The 22,098-nt window shown below is 43.0% G+C and overlaps 1 protein-coding gene across 2 annotated transcripts in view; it reads right to left on the bottom strand.

Annotated features, from left to right (window-relative positions):
• Positions 1 to 22,098, bottom strand: part of LOC137640214 (beta-1,3-glucosyltransferase) — a 288,282-nt gene that overhangs the window by 10,130 nt on the left and 256,054 nt on the right. For both annotated transcript variants that reach the window (XM_068372763.1, XM_068372762.1), the window contains exons 10-11: positions 10,225 to 10,366; positions 8,588 to 8,732 (exon numbers count right to left, since the gene is read on the bottom strand). In XM_068372763.1, coding sequence (XP_068228864.1) covers positions 8,588 to 8,732; positions 10,225 to 10,366 — 287 coding nt within the window. The remainder of the gene's footprint in view (positions 1 to 8,587; positions 8,733 to 10,224; positions 10,367 to 22,098) is intronic.

The following is a 22,098-nucleotide window of genomic DNA, read 5'->3' as shown; positions in this document are numbered from 1 at the left end:
AGGAAAATTAGTTGTAGCAAAAGAGTGAGGGAATAGAGTAGGTGGATATAAAAGGGAGCTAGTGAGGGTTGAAGAGCTAATAAAACCATGGGTAAAAAGTAAGTATCAAGAAAGGTTAAAAACGGCATATGACGAAGTGAAAGTAAGAGAAACTGGTAATTTAGAGGAGGAGTGGAAGTTAGTAAAAGAAAATTTTGTTGGAATTGCAAGTGATGTGTGTGGCAAGAAGTTTGTTGGAGGCAGCATGAGGAAGGGCAGTGAATGGTGGAATGAAAGAGTAAAGGTAAAAGTAGAAGTAGAAGAAAAAAAAGGCTTTTGAAGAATGGCTGCAGAGTAATAGTGTAGAGAAGTACAGCGTAAGAGAGATATAGAGAGAAAAATATGGAAGTAAAGCGCAAGGTAAGTGAGGCAAAGAGGGCAGCTGACCTGAGGTGGGGACAGGGATTGTGTCATTCATATGAAGAGAATATGAAGTTTTGGAAAGAAGTGAAGAGAGTAAGGAAGGCTGGTTCAAGAATTGAAGAGACAGTGAAAGATGGAAATGAAAGGTTGTTAAAAAGAAAGGCAAGGAAAAGGTGGGTGGAATATTTTTGAAAGTTTACTGAATGTTGAGGATAATAGGGAGGCCGATATAATTGCTATTGCAGGTGGTGAGGTGCCGGTGATGGGAGATGAGAATGAGAGAGATATTACAAGAGAGGAAGTGATGAGAGCACAGGATGAAACGAGAGTAGGAAAAGCATCTGGTATGGAAGGTGTGAGAGCTGAGATGTTGCGGGAAGGGGGTGTGACTGTAGGCGAGATTGTTTAATATGTGTTTTGTGTTGTCAATGGTACCAGTAGATTGGGTTTGTGCATGTATTGTACCACTATATAAGGGTAAGGGAGATGTGTATGAGTGTTGTAATTCAAGAGGTATTAGTTTGTTGAGTGTAGTTGGAAAAGTGTAAGGTAGAGTACTGATTAATAGAATTAAGGATAGAACAGAGAATGCAATCTTAGAAGTACAGGGTGGTTTTAGAAGAGGTAGGGGTTGTATGAATCATATTTTTACACTTAGGCAGATATGCGAGAAATATTTAGCAAAAGGTATGGAGGTGTATGTTGCATTTATAGATCTGGAGAAAGCGTATGATAGAGTTGATGGGGAAGCAATGTGAAATGTGATGAAGTTATATGGAGTTGGTGGAAGCATTGAAAAGTTTCTACATAGGTAGTAAAGCATGTGTTAGGATAGGAAATGAAGTGAGCGATTGGTTTCCGGTGAGAGTGGGGCTGAGACAGGAATGTGTGATGTCGCCGTGGTTGTTTAACTTGTATGTTGATGGAGTGGTGAGAGAGGTGAATGCTCGAGTGCTTGGACGAGGGTTGAAACTGGTAGATGAGAATGACCATGAATGGGAGGTAAATAAGTTATTTGCGGATGATACTTTGCTGGTTGCAGATGCGGAAGAGAAGCTTGGCCGAATAGTGACAGAATTTGGAAGGGTGTGTGAAAGAAGGAAGTTGAGAGTTAATGTGGGTAAGAGTAAGGTTATGAGATGTACGAGAAGGGAAGGTGGTGAAAGGTTGAATGTCATGTTGAATGGAGAGTTACTTGAGGAGGTGGATCAGTTTAAGTACTTTGGGTCTGTTGTTGCAGAAAATGGTGGAGTGGAAGCAGATGGGGGCAGTTAAGGGAGTAGTAAAAAATAGAGGGTTGGGCATGAATGTAAAGAGAGTTCTGTATGAGAAAGTGATTGTACCAACTGTGATGTATGGATCGGAGTTGTGGGGAATGAAAGTGACGGAGAGACAGAAATTGAATGTGTTTGAGATGAAGTGTCTAAGGAGTATGGCTGGTGTATCTTGTGTAGATAGGGTTAGGAACAAAGTAGTGAGGGTGAGAACGGGTGTAAGAAATGAGTTAGCAGCTAAAGTGGATATGAATGTGTTGAGGTGGTTTGGCCATGTTGAGAGAATGGAAAATGGCTGTCTGCTAAAGAAGGTGATGAATGCAAGAGTTGATGTGAGAAGTATAAGAGGAAGGCCAAGGTTTGGATGGATGGATGGAGTGAAGAAGGCTCTGGGTGATAGGAGGATTGATGTGAGAGAGGCAAGAGAGCGTGCTAGAAATAGGAATGAATAGCGAGCGATTGTAACGCAGTTCCGGTAGGCCCTGCTGCTTCCTCCGGTGCCTTGGATGACTGCAGAGGTAGCAGCAGTAGGGGATTCAGTGTTATGAAGCTTCATCTGTGGTGGATAATGGGGGAGGGTGGGCTGTGGCACCCTAGCAGTACCATCTGAACTCGGTTGTCCCTTGTCAGGCTGGGAGGAACGTAGAGAGGAGAGGTCCCCTCTTTGTTTCATTTGTTTGATGTTGACTAGCCTCCAAAATTGGGGGAAGTGCCTTGGTATATGTATGTATGTATTATTATTATTACTTGCCAAGCTACAACCCTAGTTAGAAAAACAAGATGCTATAAGCCCAAGGGCTCCAACAGGGAAATATAGCTCAGTGAGGAAAGGAAGTAAGGAAATAAATAAACGATGAGAAAAAATTAACAATAAATTATTCTAAAAACAGTAACAACATCAAAACAGATATGTCATATATAAACTATAAAAAGACTTATGTCAGCCTGATCAACATAAAAAAACATTTGCTGCAACTTTAAACTTTTGAAGTTATGCTGATTAAACTACCTCATTAGGTAGATCGTTCCACAACTAAACTTCTTGAATACTGTGTAGTATTGAGCCTCATGAATATGGCCCGACTATTAGAATTAACTGCCTGCCCAGTATTACGAACAGGATGGAACAGTCCAGAAAGAGCTGAATGTAAAGAATGATCAGAATTATGAAAAATCTTATGCAACATGCATAATGAACTAATTGAACGACAAAGCCAAAGATTAATATCTCGATCAGGAACACTACAGAATCAAACCATTGCTCTCTAGTCTTGGATAGTGCCATAGCCTCTGTACCATGGCCTTCCCCTGTCTTGCATTGAAGTTCTCTTGCCTGAGGGTACACTCGGGCATGCTGTTCAATCTTATTTCTCTTCCCTCTTGTTTAGTGAAAGATCTAATTTAATATTGTTACTGTTCTGAAAATATTTTATTTTGATTGTTTATAACTTCTCTTGTAGTTTGTTTATATCTTTGTTTCCTTTCCTCACTGGGCTATTTTCCCTGATGAGGCCCCCGGGCGTATAGCATCTTAATTTTCCAACTAGGGTTATAGCTCACCTTAAAATAAAAATAAAAACTGGATATCACCTGGTGTGTAGCACTTAAGAGCCATCAGGGTTATCCTGAGGCCTATATCGCCAGAAAACCGTTGAGTATAGTAATCAATAAACCAGGTAAACAGGGGGACAGGCTAAGGCATCCAGAAATAACTGGTGTACTGGAAACTGTCCTGAACATTGCTGACATTCCTGGGACTGAAGAGCAGTCTACTGGATGATGTTCTGAAAATGGCAATCAATATATAAAGTTCTACATTGACTGGAAGGTTAACAGGTCATCCAGTGGTGATTCCCGAAGAGCCAGAAGCCTTTCTGCCATACATATAGGTGGGGACCTCACTGGTCCTACTCTATCCTTGGTAATTGAGTGAGTCCTAGAACATTCCTCTTGTTTTGAATAGACCTTACTGACAGCTCTATCACGCTGTCGGCTGCCCAGGTGCATAACTGCTCGCCCAACCACCAAGGGTCTCTAAAATAGTACCCCTTTGCACGTAGGAGTAAGTCACTTCGAAAGTTTGCAATGCTAATAGAACTTTGATTTACAGTAGCTTGATATGCATGTACCATGTCCCCAAGGTGTGCCCTACCCTCCCTTGAATAGATCTGTGAACAGCAGGATCCTTGGAGGTAGGATTCGAGTGGAAATCCCCTGGAGAAGATCTTGTCATTGTCATTAAGCCTGATCATCTAGTATATGCAGTTCCACTGAAATCTGAAGGTAAAGAAAATCTTTGGCTGGTGACCAATGACACTACTAATAACCTTGGAGCAATTGCTGGTGTAGAACCACCTGGAAACGAGTTCTCCAGTGATGAGTAAAGTATTGGATGACCTTGCCAACGTCAAGCTGAAAGTTCTTGGTTGTGTGGGAGTGGCATCTATACCTCCTTACACTTACTGGTATGAAAGTTCAATGTGTTATCAGCATGCTCTGGTTCTCTTATATTTTGCTAAACCCTGTGACTAGGCTTACTGATTGAACATGATTCTCAATCAGTTTTGGTCCCTGAGCAATGCTTCCTGAAGCGAGACAGGGAAGACGATTGCCAAAAAATCACAAGAAGTGAATTTTGTATGTGTAGGCACTAGAAGAGGCGAGCGTTAACCAATGGGAGGGGCAGACAGTTTAAAGTTCCGGTTTTCGAACTGCAATTAAAATCCTGAAGAGGACATGGAAATACTTCCTGTAGGACTGAAGGATGGGTATCTAGATGTACATATTCTTCTTTCCTAATGGAAAACTACCCAGCATGTCTTCATCTTGAATGGAGTCAAGGAAGGGGAGGAAGGTCAGTCCTACTTGACTTCTTTATAAAAAGAGTTGACCGTAAAGCCCTGGAGAACCATCTGGAAGACTTTTGGGTGCATTCTTCACTATCATGTTCGTTCCTTCAGGACCAAAAGGCCCCCAGGTAAGCGGGCTGCAGTGTCAGGAAGGTTCCTACCTCCTGTATAAGAAGACAAATTCTGGATACATCTGCATTTCAGGATAATGGAATTTTGGGTTGAAGCGAAGTACAGTACAGTATATGACTGCACCTAGCCAAAGATCAAAATTGTTTAGGTTAGTCTTGGAATCAGCAGACACCAGGCTCGAGAAGTATGGGCCTTTGTACCCGAGTTTTCCATCGAGTCCTTGTTGTCAGCGCTGTTATCGCAGAGGGTCCTTGTTGCCAGAAGTTATCACAGAACCTCTGTTGTCAAGAGAGTGCAGGGCAGGATCTAGTCAATTGGCTGGTATGTATGGAGAAATAAAAAAATCTACAAGGAAGAACTGACGATGGCACTAATAGGAGTGGTTGGATCTTTGAGAGGTGCCAATGACCGATCAATGGGTGTAGTCGCTCCCGATAGGTGTTGAGGTTATCTCTAAAGGTTAATGAACTCATGAATGAGTACAAAGGCCTAGGTGATCATAAACTTGTCTTGTAAATCTCTACCTCCATAGGTAATGGACTAGTTGGGTGCCTTAGGGTCAATGATTCGTGTGACATTCTTCGGAGAATCCGTCCACCCCCAGGACATTAGCCAGTTGATCTGCAAATGAAACAGAGCAATCCCTTGAAGACAAAGAAGGGATGAACCCACAATGGCTGATCTCCGTTAATGACTGAACTGCTTTCGGCTCTCATGCTGTCCCAGGCTAAGGGGCATTAAGTGCCTTAGCCTTCGGAGAAATTGGCACCACGCAGTACACAGCAGAGTCACGCGAGTGCCTATTCTTGGTTAGAGAGAATCCTTGCCGATAACTGAACGAGCACGATATAACTTTTAATTGTTTGTACAATCGCCAAGCTCATACTAAGAAGTAACCTGTTCCAATCCCTATCGCACAAACGAGTTGGAAGATCTTAGCGTCTGGTAAAATCTCAGAGCATGGGAAGATCTCATATCCTGCACCAGTCTTTGAGCATGGGAAGATTATGTCATGGAACAGTTTCAGCGCATCAAAAGATCTTGAATGTTGAAACATTCTGGCATGGTAAAAGATATTTCGGCTTGGGAGTGCTGGGAAGGAACAGGTAACAGGTGATGGGTGTACTAGTTTCTTCACAACTTAAAAGTACAGTAACACTCACTCAAAAAAGACAAGCATAATTTCCCAGTCACGTGGTTCTCGATAGTATGTTTTCCGATCATATGGTTCCTGATCTCAGCACGTGGTCGATCCAGTGGAAAACGACGATCATGAAGAACAACTGTGAGGAGACCTGTCTTATGGGAAGAAAACACAATCGGAACACTCCCATGATGTCAGAACATGAAGGGACCATGAGGAAACCTCTCTGCTCGTCAAGGGAAGATCTCGTAGCACACAACAGCGATGAAAACAATTAGAGATTCCTCTTTCAACGGAATCATAGACTGGGAAAATTGGAATGAAGTAAATCCAGGAAATTGTGTGACCTGAAAATCACTGAAGAAAAGGTGCGAGAAGTCCCATCGCGAGTTGATCTATCTCGTGGTGTCTGAAACGCGAGTAGAAGATGGACCACGTAGTGACTGGTCACACCAAGGTCACAGGCTCTTCAAGAAGAATGGTGGCAATATGGAGACTGGAAGCATGAAGATCGTGGTCAGGTTAATGGTGATTTTGTGCATACCAAACTTTCTTGTGGAGTCATGTCATGGAGTATGGTCTCGTAGAGAGCATTCTCATGGAGAACCATCCCTTGGGATTGGTCAACTGGGGTGAGATGGTCTGCCAACATCATCACACTCTTGCTGCTTATTGATCACACGCTTAACCACACTTCTTCTACTGGGTTTTCGTCTCGAACTCTCTGAAGAAGGAAGAGAACGAGGGTAGTGCCTCTCATTCTATACAAAGGTGCGAGTGCTCAGTATCATACGAGCCCCAGGATTGCACATCAAAACATATTCTCAGGGAAAAAAGCATTCCTGATACATAACCTCTTCCCCTTGCATATGAAGCAAGAACGTACAGTAAAGGATCGTCTTCCCAACTGGATATGTTCCCAGTGCATACTGGTGATTCTCTCAATGTTCTTCAAAGAGTTGTCATCACAAAAGTGTCCTGGGAATGTCCCAGGGAAGGAGAGGTACTAGGGGAGCTGCCAACATCCTGACCAGAAGTGCTTGTGTTTGGTCTCACATGAGATCTAGCACTGGTAGTAGGAGCATTTTCTACTGTACCTTGCACCAAAACACCTTCCCAGGGAGGGTCAGGTTTGGTACAGCTCTGATCCTCCCATGAAATTGTGCAAACAAATGGGTTAATGTTTTGTGAGACTCAGCCAGATCAGTCATCCTGTGCTTCAGTGATTTCTTCCTTATCTTTTGGGGCAGCTGGCATCATATTTGAAGGCTTGATCACAAGAAGAAAATACAGGAACAGGAGAGGGAATACTGTAATCCTAGCGAGTACACATGGGTTTCCTTGGTCAATAGTGTACGATAGTGAAAAAGGGCGGTGCCCTTCATCCCCGCTGTCCGTAAGTGTCCTTGCTACCAGGAGCACGAAGTGCCAATACTTCTTCCCGGAAGGAGTTTTCAGCATAAACCTATCCTGGAACAAGACAGGGCTTAGGTAGCAATCGCAGAGTGTGTAGATACTATTTCCCAATGAGGGAAAGTTCTCGGCATGCAACACACACACACACCGCGTGTGTGGGTGTGTGTAGGATGGCTTAAAATATGGCATTTGATTTTGTAAGCTGATCTTTAGTTTTAACCATTAACATGACATATATGTACTGAAAGATGTCAAAAAAAGTTTTTTATGTTAACCGAGCATTATTTAAGCCTTTTTTATATATTTCTATTACCAATTTCAGGTGCATTTTAACAACAGCAATTACCAGCTGTTTTTTTTCATTTTTGTTTGACGTCACCTGATCTCAAAGTGACCGTATCGAGAATATGCTCACACATAATTGACAAAGTATCGTTCATATGATTTCCTAACTTATACAGTATTATTTGCAGATGTTCAACTATAAATCTCACATTTTGACTTGCAATCTTTTGCGATTTTAATGTGGTGCTGTACAGTACAGTATTATTTGCTGATTTCTAATGCTAAGTTTCAAGTTTTGATTAGCAATTTTTTAACATCACACTGTATTTGGTAATTTCTAACGCTGAATTTCTCGTTCTAACTCATTCTTTGACAATTTTTCGCAATTAAGAAAGACGGTGAAAAATTTTGTGTTTTCGAGTAACAAAATATTTGCTCATAGCAAGTTTGCCGTAGGTAGGATAACAGCAGTAGCACCGAAAACTCTTACAATCATAGTTGTCAGGAAACACTGAATATCCTTGGCTTCTTTCATCAATATCCCTCGAGCAAGAAAATCTGCCAGAACATTTATTCAATCCGAAAGAAAAAGCAAAAATTAAAACTGCAGCCAAAGTTGAAGTAAAGGTTACTCTATCTTTCCAGCTACTAATAACTCCCTTGTTAATATTTAAATAGCCGCTTCAGCTTCACTGAAGTCGTATTTCTATTAAAGGCCAATGGTTTGTATTTGTGTAGGAACATATACAGAACTGGAGTTTATACAAAAATACAAATACAATGTGAAAAAAATATTTCAAGTAAAAGCTTATAGACACTTAAAATATATAGTTTCATCAAACAGTTACTCTTATGAATGAAGAAGAAAAAAATTGGACCTAACATTGGATTTTGTACGTTAATAAATTGTTAAAATTTTATTTGTTTTCTTTCATATTCTATATACAGTATACAGTAACTTGAATTCATACACTGGCAGTAAACAAAAATACTGGTCATACAAATAACTTTGAACATTTAACATTTAATTAATTAAAAGTGCTAAAGAAAATAATTCACAAGTAAATTCTCTTGCTAAGTCTTACCAATGTCCTGCTAAAGATCATTCCACCACCACCAGTAATATAGTCATAGCCATAAGGACCCAGTGCATGGAAGCCATACCTTTCCCCAATGGCAATCAGTTCTTTTGGATTATAGCAAGATAATAAAGACTTGAGCTGAGAGACACTGAAATCATAAAAGACTATTAACTAGGAGAATCTGAATTCTTGAAATAAATGAATTCATTTAAGAAATAATGGAAAAATATCAAAAAAAGTTACCATGGAATAGTACAGTAATTTGAAATTCTCATAAATTAATAGCTTATGATTTGAAGGTAAGATACACAGACATAATAATAATTTCCTTAGCTGATGCTTTTATTCATTATGTTAGTGTGGTAATTTGTTAGTATTTGGTATATCGAAGATATCGGTAGCTGATGATGTATGCCTAAAATGTAATTTTTAGGTTTAGGCTGCTGTGGGGTTCCAAATCTCTTTTCTGTAAAGACTAGACCATGTGATCCTAACTAAAATACTGTATAGTACACCAAAGACATGATGTCTTTCCTGGCCTAGGGCCAGTACATAAACATTCAAGTCACAGACTCAGTGTGTACTGTATAAGGGAAACCCACAGGTTCTGGCTCTATTGAACCCATCATAGCATATCCAATGCTGAATTTGTCTGCTAAACGATGACATGTCAGTCACTGAGAACTACTACAAGGTCTGAAGACAAGCTTACACATGAGTTTGTTTCTCACCCAGCAACTATCTTTATTTAGTCGTTTGTAGAAGAAGGAAGTCTTGTTTTCACTCCTAATCGACAACTTTCGAGATTTTTACCTCAACAATTAATTAGGTTTGAATAATTGTTTACCTAATTTCAGTGCTAGGTGAGTGTTTATAAAAGAGCCACTATTTGAATTCACAACTTGGCTGTATTACTTTGCAGCCAGCCCTGTAAAAGTGGAGTTGTCTTGAATTGCTCATATTCAAGATATAAGGAATATGTGTGAACTGTAAACCAAGTACATACATCATTTTCTCTTTTAACCTATCGATACCATCTAAAGGGGGACCAGAAAATGTTATGGAAAAATTCTTATGCTTAGCCAATGCTAGGCTACCCTAAGACCTTACCCTAACTTTTCAACTTGCTATATAATACTAAGTTTATGCTTATTTCTTTCACTACAATGTAGTTAAGGCAAGGAACCAATACTAAAGAAAAAGTTCTGCTCATTTCAGTTGAAGGACCTTCAAGCCCTAACATTCTTTGCATCCCAACAATTGTATTTTCAAGGGATATGGCAGAAAATGTGATATGCATTTACTTATCAATATATTCTTAATATTTATCAAAATATAGCTAATTGTTCAGGCATTTTAAAATCTTTATCATTTATAAAACAATACAGAACACTTTAACAAGGTTACTTGAAAAAAATATACTGTAATACAAAAATATAACCTTCAGTTCTAATTTAATTCTGGAGAAATGCCTCTTTCATAAATAACTATTTTAAAGATGAATCTGGAGTAAAAGAAATATCTTATTAATATCTGAGATGAATATAATCTAATAAAATGAAAAAATCAATATACTTTGGATTACATTCCACACACTTGATATCAAGCATAACTTACTACAAACAGATTAATTATCATACCTTAGCAAAGTATCATCATCCACAATAGCCAACCAAAGCATGGAAGGAATCTCAACTGCATGTTGTATAATTCCCATCGTCTTAGCACAATGGCCTCTTTCTGTATTAGGAATCCCAAGTGAAACTGTACCTATTGCAGGATCTGTAATATTAAGGTTCATTTAGAAAAATGTTATTTTTATTAGTAAAATAAATTTTTGAATATACTTACCCGATAATCATGTAGCTGTCAACTCCGTTGCCCGACAGAATTCTACGGGAGGGATACGCCAGCTATCACTATACTAGAAGGGGGTGTACTCACCAGCGCCACCTGTGGCCAGGTACTACAGTACTTCTTGTTGACACCTCCTCAATTTTTCCTCGGTCCACTGGTTCTCTATGGGGAGGAAGGGAGGGTCAATTAAATCATGATTATCGGGTAAGTATATTCAAAAATTTATTTTACTAATAAAAATAACATTTTTCAATATTAAACTTACCCGATAATCATGTAGCTGATTCACACCCAGGGGGGTGGGTGAAAACCAGTGTACATGACTAAAGGATAGCTAAGTATCCCGTATTTCATATAATCAGTTATCTCAAAATAACAATGAAATAATAAGTACCTGGTAAGGAAGTCGACTTGAACCGTTACTCTGCCTTTATTAAGTTCGTCTTCCTTACTGAGCGCAGCGTTCCTCTTAGGAGGCTGAATCAACTCTAAGGTGCTAAAGTATATAGGGCTGCAACCCCTACTAAAGGACCTCTACACAACCTCTAACCCAGGCGCTTCTCAAGAATGAATTGACCACCCGCCAAATCAAAAGGATGCGGAAGGCTTCTTAGCCTACCGTAACAACCATAAAAACAACAATAAAAGCATTCAAGAGAAAGGTTAAAAAAGGTTATGGGATTAAGGGAATGTAGTGGCTGAGCCCTCACCTACTACTGCACTCGCTGCTACGAATGGTCCCAGGGTGTAGCAGTTCTCGTAAAGAGACTGGACATCTTTAAGATAAAATGATGCAAACACTGACTTGCTCCTCCAATAAGTTGCATCCATTATGCTCTGCAGAGAACGGTTCTTATTAAAGGCCACCGAAGTGGCTACGGCTCTCACTTCGTGGGTCCTTACCTTCAGCAAAGCAAGGTCTTCCTCCTTCAAGTGAGAATGGGCTTCTCTAATCAGAAGCCTTATATAATATGAAACCCCGTTTTTGGACATGGGCATCGAAGGTTTCTTGATTGCACACCATAAGGCTTCTGACTGTCCTCGAATAGGTTTTGACCTATTAAGATAATATTTCAGAGCTCTGACAGGGCAAAGAACTCTTTCTAGCTCGTTACCTACCATGTTGGAAAGGCTAGGAATTTCAAACGATCTAGGCCAAGGACGTGAAGGAAGTTCATTCTTAGCTAAAAATCCGAGCTGTAAAGAACATGTCGCAGATTCGGAAGTGAACCCAATGTTCTTGCTGAAGGCATGAACCTCACTGACTCTTTTAGCTGTTGCAAGGCAGACGAGGAAAAGAGTCTTGAGGGTAAGGTCCTTGAAGGAAGCTGACTGGAGAGGTTCGAACCTAGGCGACATAAGGAACCTTAAGACTACGTCTAGATTCCAGCCTGGAGTGGGTAAACGACGTTCTTTAGAAGTCTCAAAAGACTTAAGGATGTCTTGAAGGTCCTTGTTGGAAGAAAGGTCCAAACCTCTGTGGCGGAGAACTGAAGCCAACATACTCCTGTACCCTTTAATCGTAGGAGCTGAAAGGGATCTCTCATTCCTTAGATGTAATAGGAAGTCAGCTATTTGGGTTACAGAGGTATTGGTAGAGGAAACTGCATTGGCTCTACACCAGTTCCGGAAGACTTCCCACTTGGATTGGTAGACTCTACGAGTGGATACCCTCCTTGCTCTGGCAATCGCACTGGCTGCCTCCTTCGAAAAGCCTCTAGCTCTAGCGAATCTTTCGACAGTCTGAAGGCAGTCAGCCGAAGAGCGTGGAGGTTTGGGTGCAACCTGTCTACGTGAGGTTGACGTAGAAGGTCCACTCTTAGAGGGAGAGTCCTGGGGACGTCGACCAGCCATTGTAGTACCTCTGTGAACCATTCTCTTGCAGGCCAAAGGGGAGCAACCAGCGTCAGCCGTGTCCCTTCGTGCGAGATGAACTTCTGGATGACTTTGTTTATGATCTTGAACGGTGGGAATGCGTAAAGGTCGAGATGGGACCAATTCAGCAGAAAATCATCCACATGAACTGCTGCTGGGTCTGGAACTGGGGAACAGTACAAAGGAAGCCTTTTGGTCATGGAGGTGGCAAACAGATCTATCGTCGGCTGACCCCACAAGGTCCAAAGTCTGTTGCACACGCTCTTGTGAAGGGTCCATTCCGTGGGGATGACCTGATCTTTTCTGCTTAGGCGATCTGCTGAGACGTTCATGTTGCCCTGAATGAACCTCGTAACTAGGGTGAGGTTTAGACTTCTTGACCAAATGAGGAGGTCCCTTGCTATCTCGTATAGGCTCCTCGAATGGGTCCCTCCCTGCTTGGAGATGTAAGCCAAGGCTGTAGTGTTGTCGGAGTTCACCTCCACCACCTTGCCTAGCAGGAGGGACTTGAAGTTCAATAGGGCCAAATGAACTGCCAGTAGCTCCTTGCAGTTGATGTGGAGCGTTTCCTGTTCCTTGTTCCACGTTCCCGAGCACTCCTGACCATTCAAGGTCGCGCCCCAGCCCGAGTCTGATGCATCCGAGAAGAGATGAAGATTGGGGGTCTGAATCGCTAACGATAGGCCCTCCCTGAGAAGGAGGTTGGTCTTCCACCACAAGAGAGTGGTCTTCATCTCTTTGTTGACCGGGATAGAGACTGCTTCGAGCGTCAAATCCTTGTCCCAATGAGCTGCTAGATGGAATTGGAGAGGGCGGAGGTAGAGTCTCCCTAGCTCGACGAACAGGGCTAACGATGAAAGGGTCCCTGTGAGACTCATCCACTGTCTCACCGAGCAACTGCTCCTCTTCAGCATGCTCAGGATGCAATCTAGGGCTTGGCTTATCCTTGGGGCCGATGGAAAAGCCCGAAAATCCTGACTCCGAATCTCCATTCCCAGGTAAACAATGGATTGGGAGGGAATGAGCTGGGACTTTTCCAAGTTGACTAACAGACCCAGTTCCTTGATCAAGTCCAAAGTCCAGTTGAGACTCTCCAGACAGCGACGACTCGTGGAGGCTCTCAACAGCCAGTCGTCTAAATAAAGGGAGGCTCTGATGTCCGATAAGTGGGGGAATTTTGCAATATTCCTCATCAGATGCGTAAACACCATAGGAGCTGTGCTTAGGCCAAAACACAGGGCTTGGAATTGGTATACAACCTTTCCAAAAACGAATCTCAGGAAAGGTTGGGAGTCTGGATGAATAGGAACGTGAAAGTAAGCATCTTTCAGGTCCAACGAGACCATCCAGTCCTCCTGCCTGACCGCTGCTAGGACCGACTTCGTCGTCTCCATAGTGAACGTCTGCTTGGTGACATAAGCATTGAGCGCGCTGACGTCCAGCACCGGTCTCCAACCTCCTGTCTTCTTGGCCACCAGAAAGAGACGGTTGTAGAAGCCCGGGGATTGATGGTCCCGGACTATAACCACTGCCTTCTTCTGTAACAGGAGCGACACCTCCTGGTGCAACGCTAGCCTCTTGTCCTTTTCCTTGTAGTTGGGAGAGAGGTTGATGGGAGAAGTGGTCAGAGGGGGTTTGCGGCAGAATGGTATCCTGTAACCCTCCCTCAGCCACCTGACAGACTGGGCGTCTGCACCTCTCTTTTCCCAGGCTTGCCAGAAGATCTTGAGTCTGGCTCCTACTGCTGTCTGGAGAGGAGGAGAGTCAGTGTTTGCCTTTAGAAGTCTTGGAACCTTTCCTAGACTTGCTCCTGGAAGAGTCTGGACGGGAGCTTCCTCGGCTGGGGGCTCTACCACGAAAGGGCGGAATAAACCTTGTAGCAGGAGTATCAGCCACTGGGGTGCGATAAGTCCTGGGGACTGAGGGAGCAACCTTAGTCTTACGAGCTGAAGAGGCCACAAGATCATGAGTGTCCTTTTGAATCAGGGCCGCAGACAAGTCCTTGATAAGCTCTTCGGGAAACAAGAACTTAGAGAGCGGAGCGAAAAGGAGTTGAGACCTTTGACAAGGTGTGATGCTGGAAGAAAGAAAGGTGCAAAGCTGCTCCCTTTTCTTAAGAACTCCTGACACAAACATTGAAGCAAGCTCGCCAGATCCATCCCTAATTGCTTTATCCATGCAGGACATTAAAAGCATGGCTGAGTCCTTGTCCGCAGGGGAGGTCTTCTTGCTAAGGGCCCCCAAGCACCAGTCTAGAAAATTGAACATCTCAAAGGCCCGAAATACACCCTTAAGGAAGTGGTCTAGATCGGAGAAGGTCCAGCAAACCTTAGAGCGCCTCATTGCTGTTCTACGAGGAGAGTCGACCAAACTTGAGAAGTCAGCCTGGGCAGAGGCAGGTACTCCTAAGCCTGGTTCCTCTCCTGTGGCATACCATACGCCCGCTTTAGAAGTGAGCTTAGTAGGTGGGAACATAAAGGAAGTCTTCCCTAGTTGCTGTTTAGACTGCAACCATTCTCCTAAAATCCTTAAAGCTCTCTTAGAGGACCTAGCAAAGACGAGCTTAGTATAAGTTGACTTAACAGGCTGCATGCCCAGCGAAAACTCAGATGGAGGAGAGCGGGGGGTAGCAGAGATAAAATGGTCCGGGTATACCTCTCTGAAAAGAGCCAGGACCTTACGAAAGTCAATGGGTAGAGGAGAAGACTTGGTTTCTTCCACGTCTGATGAGGGATCCAAGTGCGCAGCTTCCTCCTCAGAAACCTCATCACCAGAGTGTAGCGAAGTGAGAGGTAATGTAACAGTGGTATGCTGAACAGCAGAATCAGAACAAGCGGGTACATAAACGCTTGTGGATTCATCCTCAAGTCTCTGTTGCTGAGTTAAAACCTGAGGTTCAGGCTGCAAAGACTGGTCAGGAAGAGTAGAGGAAGGTAGGCGCATGGGTTGAGGTGGCTGACTCCTGGCATGAGTGTCTTGTCTCAAGAGTTGTGCTTGCTGTAATGGTTGCGGATGCGCAGTAGCAGGTTCCTGAGGAACGAGTTGAGGTTCCTGAGGTGTGAGCTGCGAGAGTTGAGGTAGCGGCTGCGCAGAACGCAGTTCTTGTCTCGCGAGTTGAGGTTCCTGAGGTGCTAGGCTAAGGTGTTGAGGTTCTCGCCTTAAGGAGGGTTGAGGTCGCTGCAGCGAGTGCTGAGGTGGCTGCCTCATGGATGGAAGAGGTTGTCGTACCTCAAGAGATTGTTGCCTCGCTGGTGGAACCGCAAGCGGAAGCGGAGGAAGTAAGGCATAAGCTTCCTGCTCCCATTGCTGAGGTTGCCTTAAGGAAGGCGGAGGTTGCTGCACACCGCTGGAAACTGGCAACTCAGTACGTGGTAAGGTATCCTGAGGAGCCTCAACTTCGTACGCCTGGCAGACTGGACTGCGGATAGGCGGAGCGATCGCAGGAGGAGGCGTAACCTTCTCAGCCTGACACTCACGCATTAAGACCGCAAGCTGTGACTGCATGGACTGCAGCAAAGTCAACTTGGGGTCGACAGACGCTAAGGTCTGCTGAGGCAAAGCCTTAACAGAAGATGAGGTCTGTTGCGGCATCACCTTACCCCTCTTAGGAGGAGTGCAGTCACCTGATGACTGCGGAGAGTCAGAGCTAATCCAATGACTGCAACCAGGCTGTAGAGCTCTTGAGGTCTGGACTTTGCGTTTGAGAGGTCTAGAGACCTGAGTCCAGCGTTTTCTCCCTGACATAGCTTCAGCAGACGAGTAAAAGACGGGCTCAATCGTCTGCGGGTGGGAGTGACGGTCTCTGTAAGACACGCCCGCAACCACCGAGGATACTTCTGTGCGCCGATCAAGGCCTGCCGAACCCTTTTGCCCTTCGACATTGCTTCTCCCCTGGGCTTGGGAGCTTGCAAGAGGTCCCGGACTGGGAGGACGACTGGCACGCACAGAAGTACCCTCACGCACCACACTGACACTGACACTAGCACTTGGCACCGCACTGACACTAGCACTTGTCACAGCACTGGCACTATCACCTCTCACTGCACCTTTGACCTTAAGTTCTTTGACTTCTGCCATAAGAGACTTATGATCACTGACCACCGATTCCACTTTGTCACCTAAAGCCTGAATGGCACGCAAAACAACGGACATATCAGGTTGAGTACTAATAGTAGGTTCGGGGGTAGCCACTACAGGGGGAGGAAAAGGTTGAGGATCATGAGGTGAGGAAAAAAGTGAAGAGCGAGAAGAACTCCTCCTAACTCTCTCTCTCTCTAACTTGGTTGAATATTTCAGGAATCGAACAAATTCAAGTTCCGAAAGACCGGCGCATTCCTCACATCGATCTTCCAACTGACAGGGTCTTTCCCTACAGTCAGAACAAGCGGTGTGAGGATCTACCGAGGCCTTCGGAATACGCCTATTACAAGACCTACATCGTCTATGGGGTGGGGCTTGTGAAAGGTCAGACATCTTGAATCAAAGAGTTAGTCAAGGGGGATTCCAAATCAAGCAAAAAGATCGTTAACCATTAAACAGAACTAAATAAAAGCTATCTAAGCTAATATAGAAGTTTTCCAGTATAGCGACAGCCGAAATCTGAGAGAAATACTTCACCAAAAGCCGTGAACAATACTCCAAGATTATAAGCGTATCCCAGAACGTCTTGCCGGAAGCACGACAGAGGAAAAATTGAGGAGGTGTCAACAAGAAGTACTGTAGTACCTGGCCACAGGTGGCGCTGGTGAGTACACCCCCTTCTAGTATAGTGATAGCTGGCGTATCCCTCCCGTAGAATTCTGTCGGGCAACGGAGTTGACAGCTACATGATTATCGGGTAAGTTTAATATTGAAAAATCTATTTTTTAAATGATAAAATAAGTCTTATTTACTAAGACTGAGTCCCTTCTGGCAGTCCCTTCAAGTACAAAGGTTTTGGGAATGCTATACCACCACCCACTTCCCATGTACTGAGAAGCTAGTGGAGGGAAACAAGTACTATTCAAAACCATAAAAAAACCATGATTCAGAATAGATTTATCATAGCCTAACAAAACCATTCCTCTCAAACTCTCATGAATTTTTATGTAAGGATTTTAGTTTGTTACAGGGTATATTTACATTCCAATGTTACATAGATATTTCTTCCACTGGAAATATAACTAGACATTGTATCAAATGTAAGAAGGATAGTTTACATTTGAATCCAGTCAGTCCTCACTTGTGTTTCTTGCCACAATACCAATTATTTAGCTTTTTGTTGCCCTCAATGTGTAGGCGTTGATAAAAATAAGATGAATTGATATTTTGAATTACCTATGACTACGTTAAAAGAAAGAGTAGGTCCAGCAAATCTGATCAAAGTATTTTGATTAAAGTCATCCTTGAGAGTTTATGAAGAGTCTGCCAAGGGAGATGCTGATGACACAGCTAACAATAAAAAAAAATTCAAAAGTAATTTGTAACTTCCTAGTGATACAAAAAGTTCTTTAAAATAGGAGATGACTTCAAATTGAGCTGAAAGGTCAAAGATAGCTTATTCGTGCAGAGATTCCTCCATTCTGGAGCTTTTCGATTAGGAAGCGTTACAATGTGTATATGTGTTGGGAGACGGGTGGTCAAGGAAGGAGAATGGAGTGGCCATTGAATCGTTAACATGGTAATTTATTACTGACATGTGGTGGGAGGGGGAGAAGTCCCACCCTCCAGTATGTCACGGAATAGCCACTTTTGACCTTAGACGGGACCGAGAGGCTGGAAATATAATTTGAAGAGACACCGGTTTCAATTGAATATGCTTTTTGTTCCTACAAATATACAAACCTGCCATCTTTAAAATAAGGAGACTCACTCACTGGTATGAGGAAGTCACATAGAACCAAACTGGAATGGTACTTTTTTCCTGGAAATGTTATTCCTCCTGGTCCCGATCTGCTGGACTGTGGTTCGAGTCCCGCTCAAGCTAAATAGTTTCATGTAGTGTATGCAGCTTCACTATCCTTGTGAGCAAAGGATGGGGGTTTGAAGAAGCCTATAAGTTTACCTGCTGAGTCATCAGTAACCATTGCCTGGCCCTCTCTGGTTCTAGCTTGGGTTAAGAGGGGCTTGATCCCTGATCATATGTATATATGGTCAGTCTCTATGGCATTGTCCTAGTAGCTAGGATATTATCAGTCCCTTGCCTCTGCCATTTATGAGCGAACTTTAAACCTTAATAGTTAATCGTAGTGATATGGAGGCTGTTAAAGCCTCAGCCAGTACTGCCTAAAAGGAATACAATACAGTACTAGGTCATAGAAAACCTATCTCCCTAAAAAGGAGATGACACTAAGAGTTTTTTTGGAAAGACTCAAACCCATCCTTGCCCTTGCAAGGAAGATGGAGAAGTTGCTTTTTGGTAGATGTAATAAAAAATAAAGGTGTTACATCACATAACTTACTAGCATCAGACATACTACCAGTGAGTAATGGTCGCAGCAGCTATACCCTTCTACAAGAATCAGGCCAAACATACAGTATTACCTCAAATAAGATGCAAACTTTTCCCATTCGAGAACTGTGAGTATTACACAACCATTAAGCCGCCACCTCAAGACCTAAGGAAAGGGGTCAAAGGGACTGTGGGGAAAGTCCATAAGGTATGGTGAAACAGATGTGATATGAAACCTTCAGATCCAAGTATACTAACAGATAAACTGGAAGGATACTGACAGGGTTAGGCTGAGATTTATACTGACTCAGGAGAAGGCTGCAACACTGGCATGTGATATGTATAGTTCTCTTCAAGTAGCACAATAGGGCCTTCATTGAACACCAGTCATCTTTGTGTCAACTTCACACTGTAAGATAAGATCAAGAAGGTCCCGTACAGGTGTTCAAGACAGACTTGTGGGTTTTCATAACAAAATCTGTATGATAATGAAAGTGACAGAACTCCCATTCCATTTAGGTTGACATAATAACTGCCTGAAAACTCGCTTACTATCTTGCCGATGCAGAGAATTAAGTATTTAGGGAACAATGGCTATAATGACCTCCTCCAGTTAGCAGAAGCGTGCGATAGTAACCCAAGGATGAAGACCATCCCACCCCTCGATCTTAGTCCCAGGGTAGGCAAGACTGCTCGAAGCTCCCTTCAATCATGGACCATTCCCCAAAAAGGAGGGATCAAAAACCTACTAAGGAGCTTCTTCAGAGGTGGGCTCTGATGTTAACACAATGCAAGAAAGACCCATATAATGCCCTACCCAGGTTAATGGGATGGAAGTGTGCCAGTGCCTTGAGGAAGAGGACCATCCCACCCCAGGACTTAGCCTGAGTCCCAAGGTAGGCAAGACTGCTTGAAGTTCACTTTAAGTATGGGCCATTCCCCTGAGGAAGAGGGATCCAAACCCTACCAAGCAGCTTCTTACAGAGGCAGGCAAGGATATTCACAATATTCTGAATTGCGCTCTGGCCAGAGAGTTTGTTATCTACAACCCCCATTGTAGAGTCTCTCTCTCGGGATATACCCAAGAGCTACCAGAACGGGATACCATTTGACTTGAAGCAAACTCACTGTGTCGATCAGAATGGGATGGCGAGATGGACAAACACTTTTCACACTACCTAAAAGGTATGGGTACTTGGTCTCAGGTGCTACTGTTATTTGCTGGCGGTACTTCAGAAGTATCTATCATACATAGCTCATGGTTTGGCTGACTAAATCCCAGGATAATGATCAATGAGCAAGCTCCATTACTCTCTCCTGGGGGAGGAAAGTGGCTTTTAAGGCCAGTGTATTCCTCACCTTTACCTGGCCTAAGGGGCTGGTAATTGGTTCGTGTAAGATTGGTCACCTGCAACCAGTGCCACAGCGGTAGCTATCACACCAGACTTAATGGACCCCGAGGTAATCAATTAGTGGGCTTGCTCTCTTACTTCCCCCAAATGGAGTAAAATGACTTTCTTAAGTGCATGAAAACTCCTATGTCACAGCAGGAATGTTGAACATGGGCGTAACGTCTCACCTTTGCCTGACCTACAGAGCCGTTGTTAAGTACCGAACAGGACCATTCACCTCTTCAATCAAAGGAGGAAGTTGTCATATAAGGCTCACACTATGCTCAATCAAATCCAAAGGTATATGTTGAAGAGCAAGACCCATTAATCTCAATGAGAGGGAGAGAAGCTTCCCAAGGGTCAGGGTGTTCCTCCAAGGGTCAGGGTGTTCCTTTTATTTAAGTGGTGCATACTCTCACCTTTATCTGGTTACAGATCCACCTGACTGAGCAATAAGGTAGTGGTCAGCTGGTGAGATCTATCACTAACTTCCGATGGACAGGAGCACTAGCTAATGTCGCAATGAGCATCTTGCGAGAGGACTCCTGTGAAATTACTGCTTCTTTCTGCTTCTGAAAAGTAATGTTTAAAGACGTGAATAGCAAGGAGTTGATAGAGGAGGAAGATTTGGGAGAAAAGTCACAACCTCACCCCTTGCCAACAATTTTTCCTTGCTACTGCATATTGGTTCAGCAATTCCTATTGATCGGGAATAGGTGTTCTACTTCTCTGAGTTGTTGATACAAGTACAGTACCAAGGGAAAATTCCCAGTCGAGCAACCTTAAAGGACCTTGGGTACCATTTCTGCCTAGGACTGTTCAAACTAGGTGGACTTACACTGAAGAAACTGGACAGAGGCCAGCTCTTTCTAGACCAGTGACTTCCATGATACAAATGCTCAAATTCGATTTATAAATGAAAAGCAGACAATATTATATTTGGCTATTAAAGGTTTCATTCAATATCTTGGAAACAATCCCTGTCACTACATATGACCAAGATAAGGAGCAGTACTGTGTATCCTCCATCTGGTGATTGGGTATAGGTGACTGGCCCGGCTCATGAAGCATGGTTTGAAGCGTAAAGAAGAGCACTGGTAACACTCACTGACAGTGGCATTGCACTACCTGCACTACACAGGTAAGCCCTTTGAAAATGTACAAAAACACATGAAGACTCACAAAACCATTACCAAAAGTCTTATCTTCTGGTGGGCTTCCATAACAAGAGTGTGCACTGACAAAAAAACACCACTTACAACAAACCAAAGCAAGAAAACAATCCAACAGTGAAAGAGCACATCAACAGTATGTAAGTACTGGTTGTGGTCAAAGTCGAAAGTGGCTAGTCTGCGACAAGTGGGTGGGCAGGGCTTCCCCCTCAAATCACCCATCATTGTTAAGAATTCAATGGCTATTTCAGCTCACGCTGAAGTCACATCCTATTTTACAGGATGAAAGGTATGTGCAGTAATGCCCCGCCCTACGTCGTTAATTGTTTTCAGAAGACCCGATGTAGATAGTATTTTTGTCCTATAAAGTGACTTGAACTTTCTTCATACATGTTCTGAACACAAAAAAGTACCTACTTACAACTGGTTATCATTTAATAAAAACAAGATATTTACATTAATAAGTTTTCATGTGAAATACAGTAGTGTACAATCCTGTATTTAATTGTTATTTTATGATTTGGAGACCGATGTAAAGTGGGATAAAATGATGTAAGTTGGATCTTATTTTTGCATTTGATATTTAACGAAAGCAACGCAGTCAGAACCGACATAAGTTGAACCAATGTAAAGAGGGGTATGTTACTGTATAAGCCAGGAACAATTAGGTCTTCAAATTAGAACAGACAATCTTTCCAGCCCAATGAGTTCAGTTAATAATTCATCATGTGCAGTAATCTCTTTCAGTCTTCAGAGGTTGTAATGTCTTTTTAGTGCAAAGAACTATGA

Source organism: Palaemon carinicauda, chromosome 4 (assembly GCF_036898095.1).
Source record: "Palaemon carinicauda isolate YSFRI2023 chromosome 4, ASM3689809v2, whole genome shotgun sequence".
NCBI lineage: Eukaryota > Metazoa > Arthropoda > Malacostraca > Decapoda > Palaemonidae > Palaemon > Palaemon carinicauda.
This window is presented reverse-complemented; position numbering and strand designations above follow the sequence as displayed.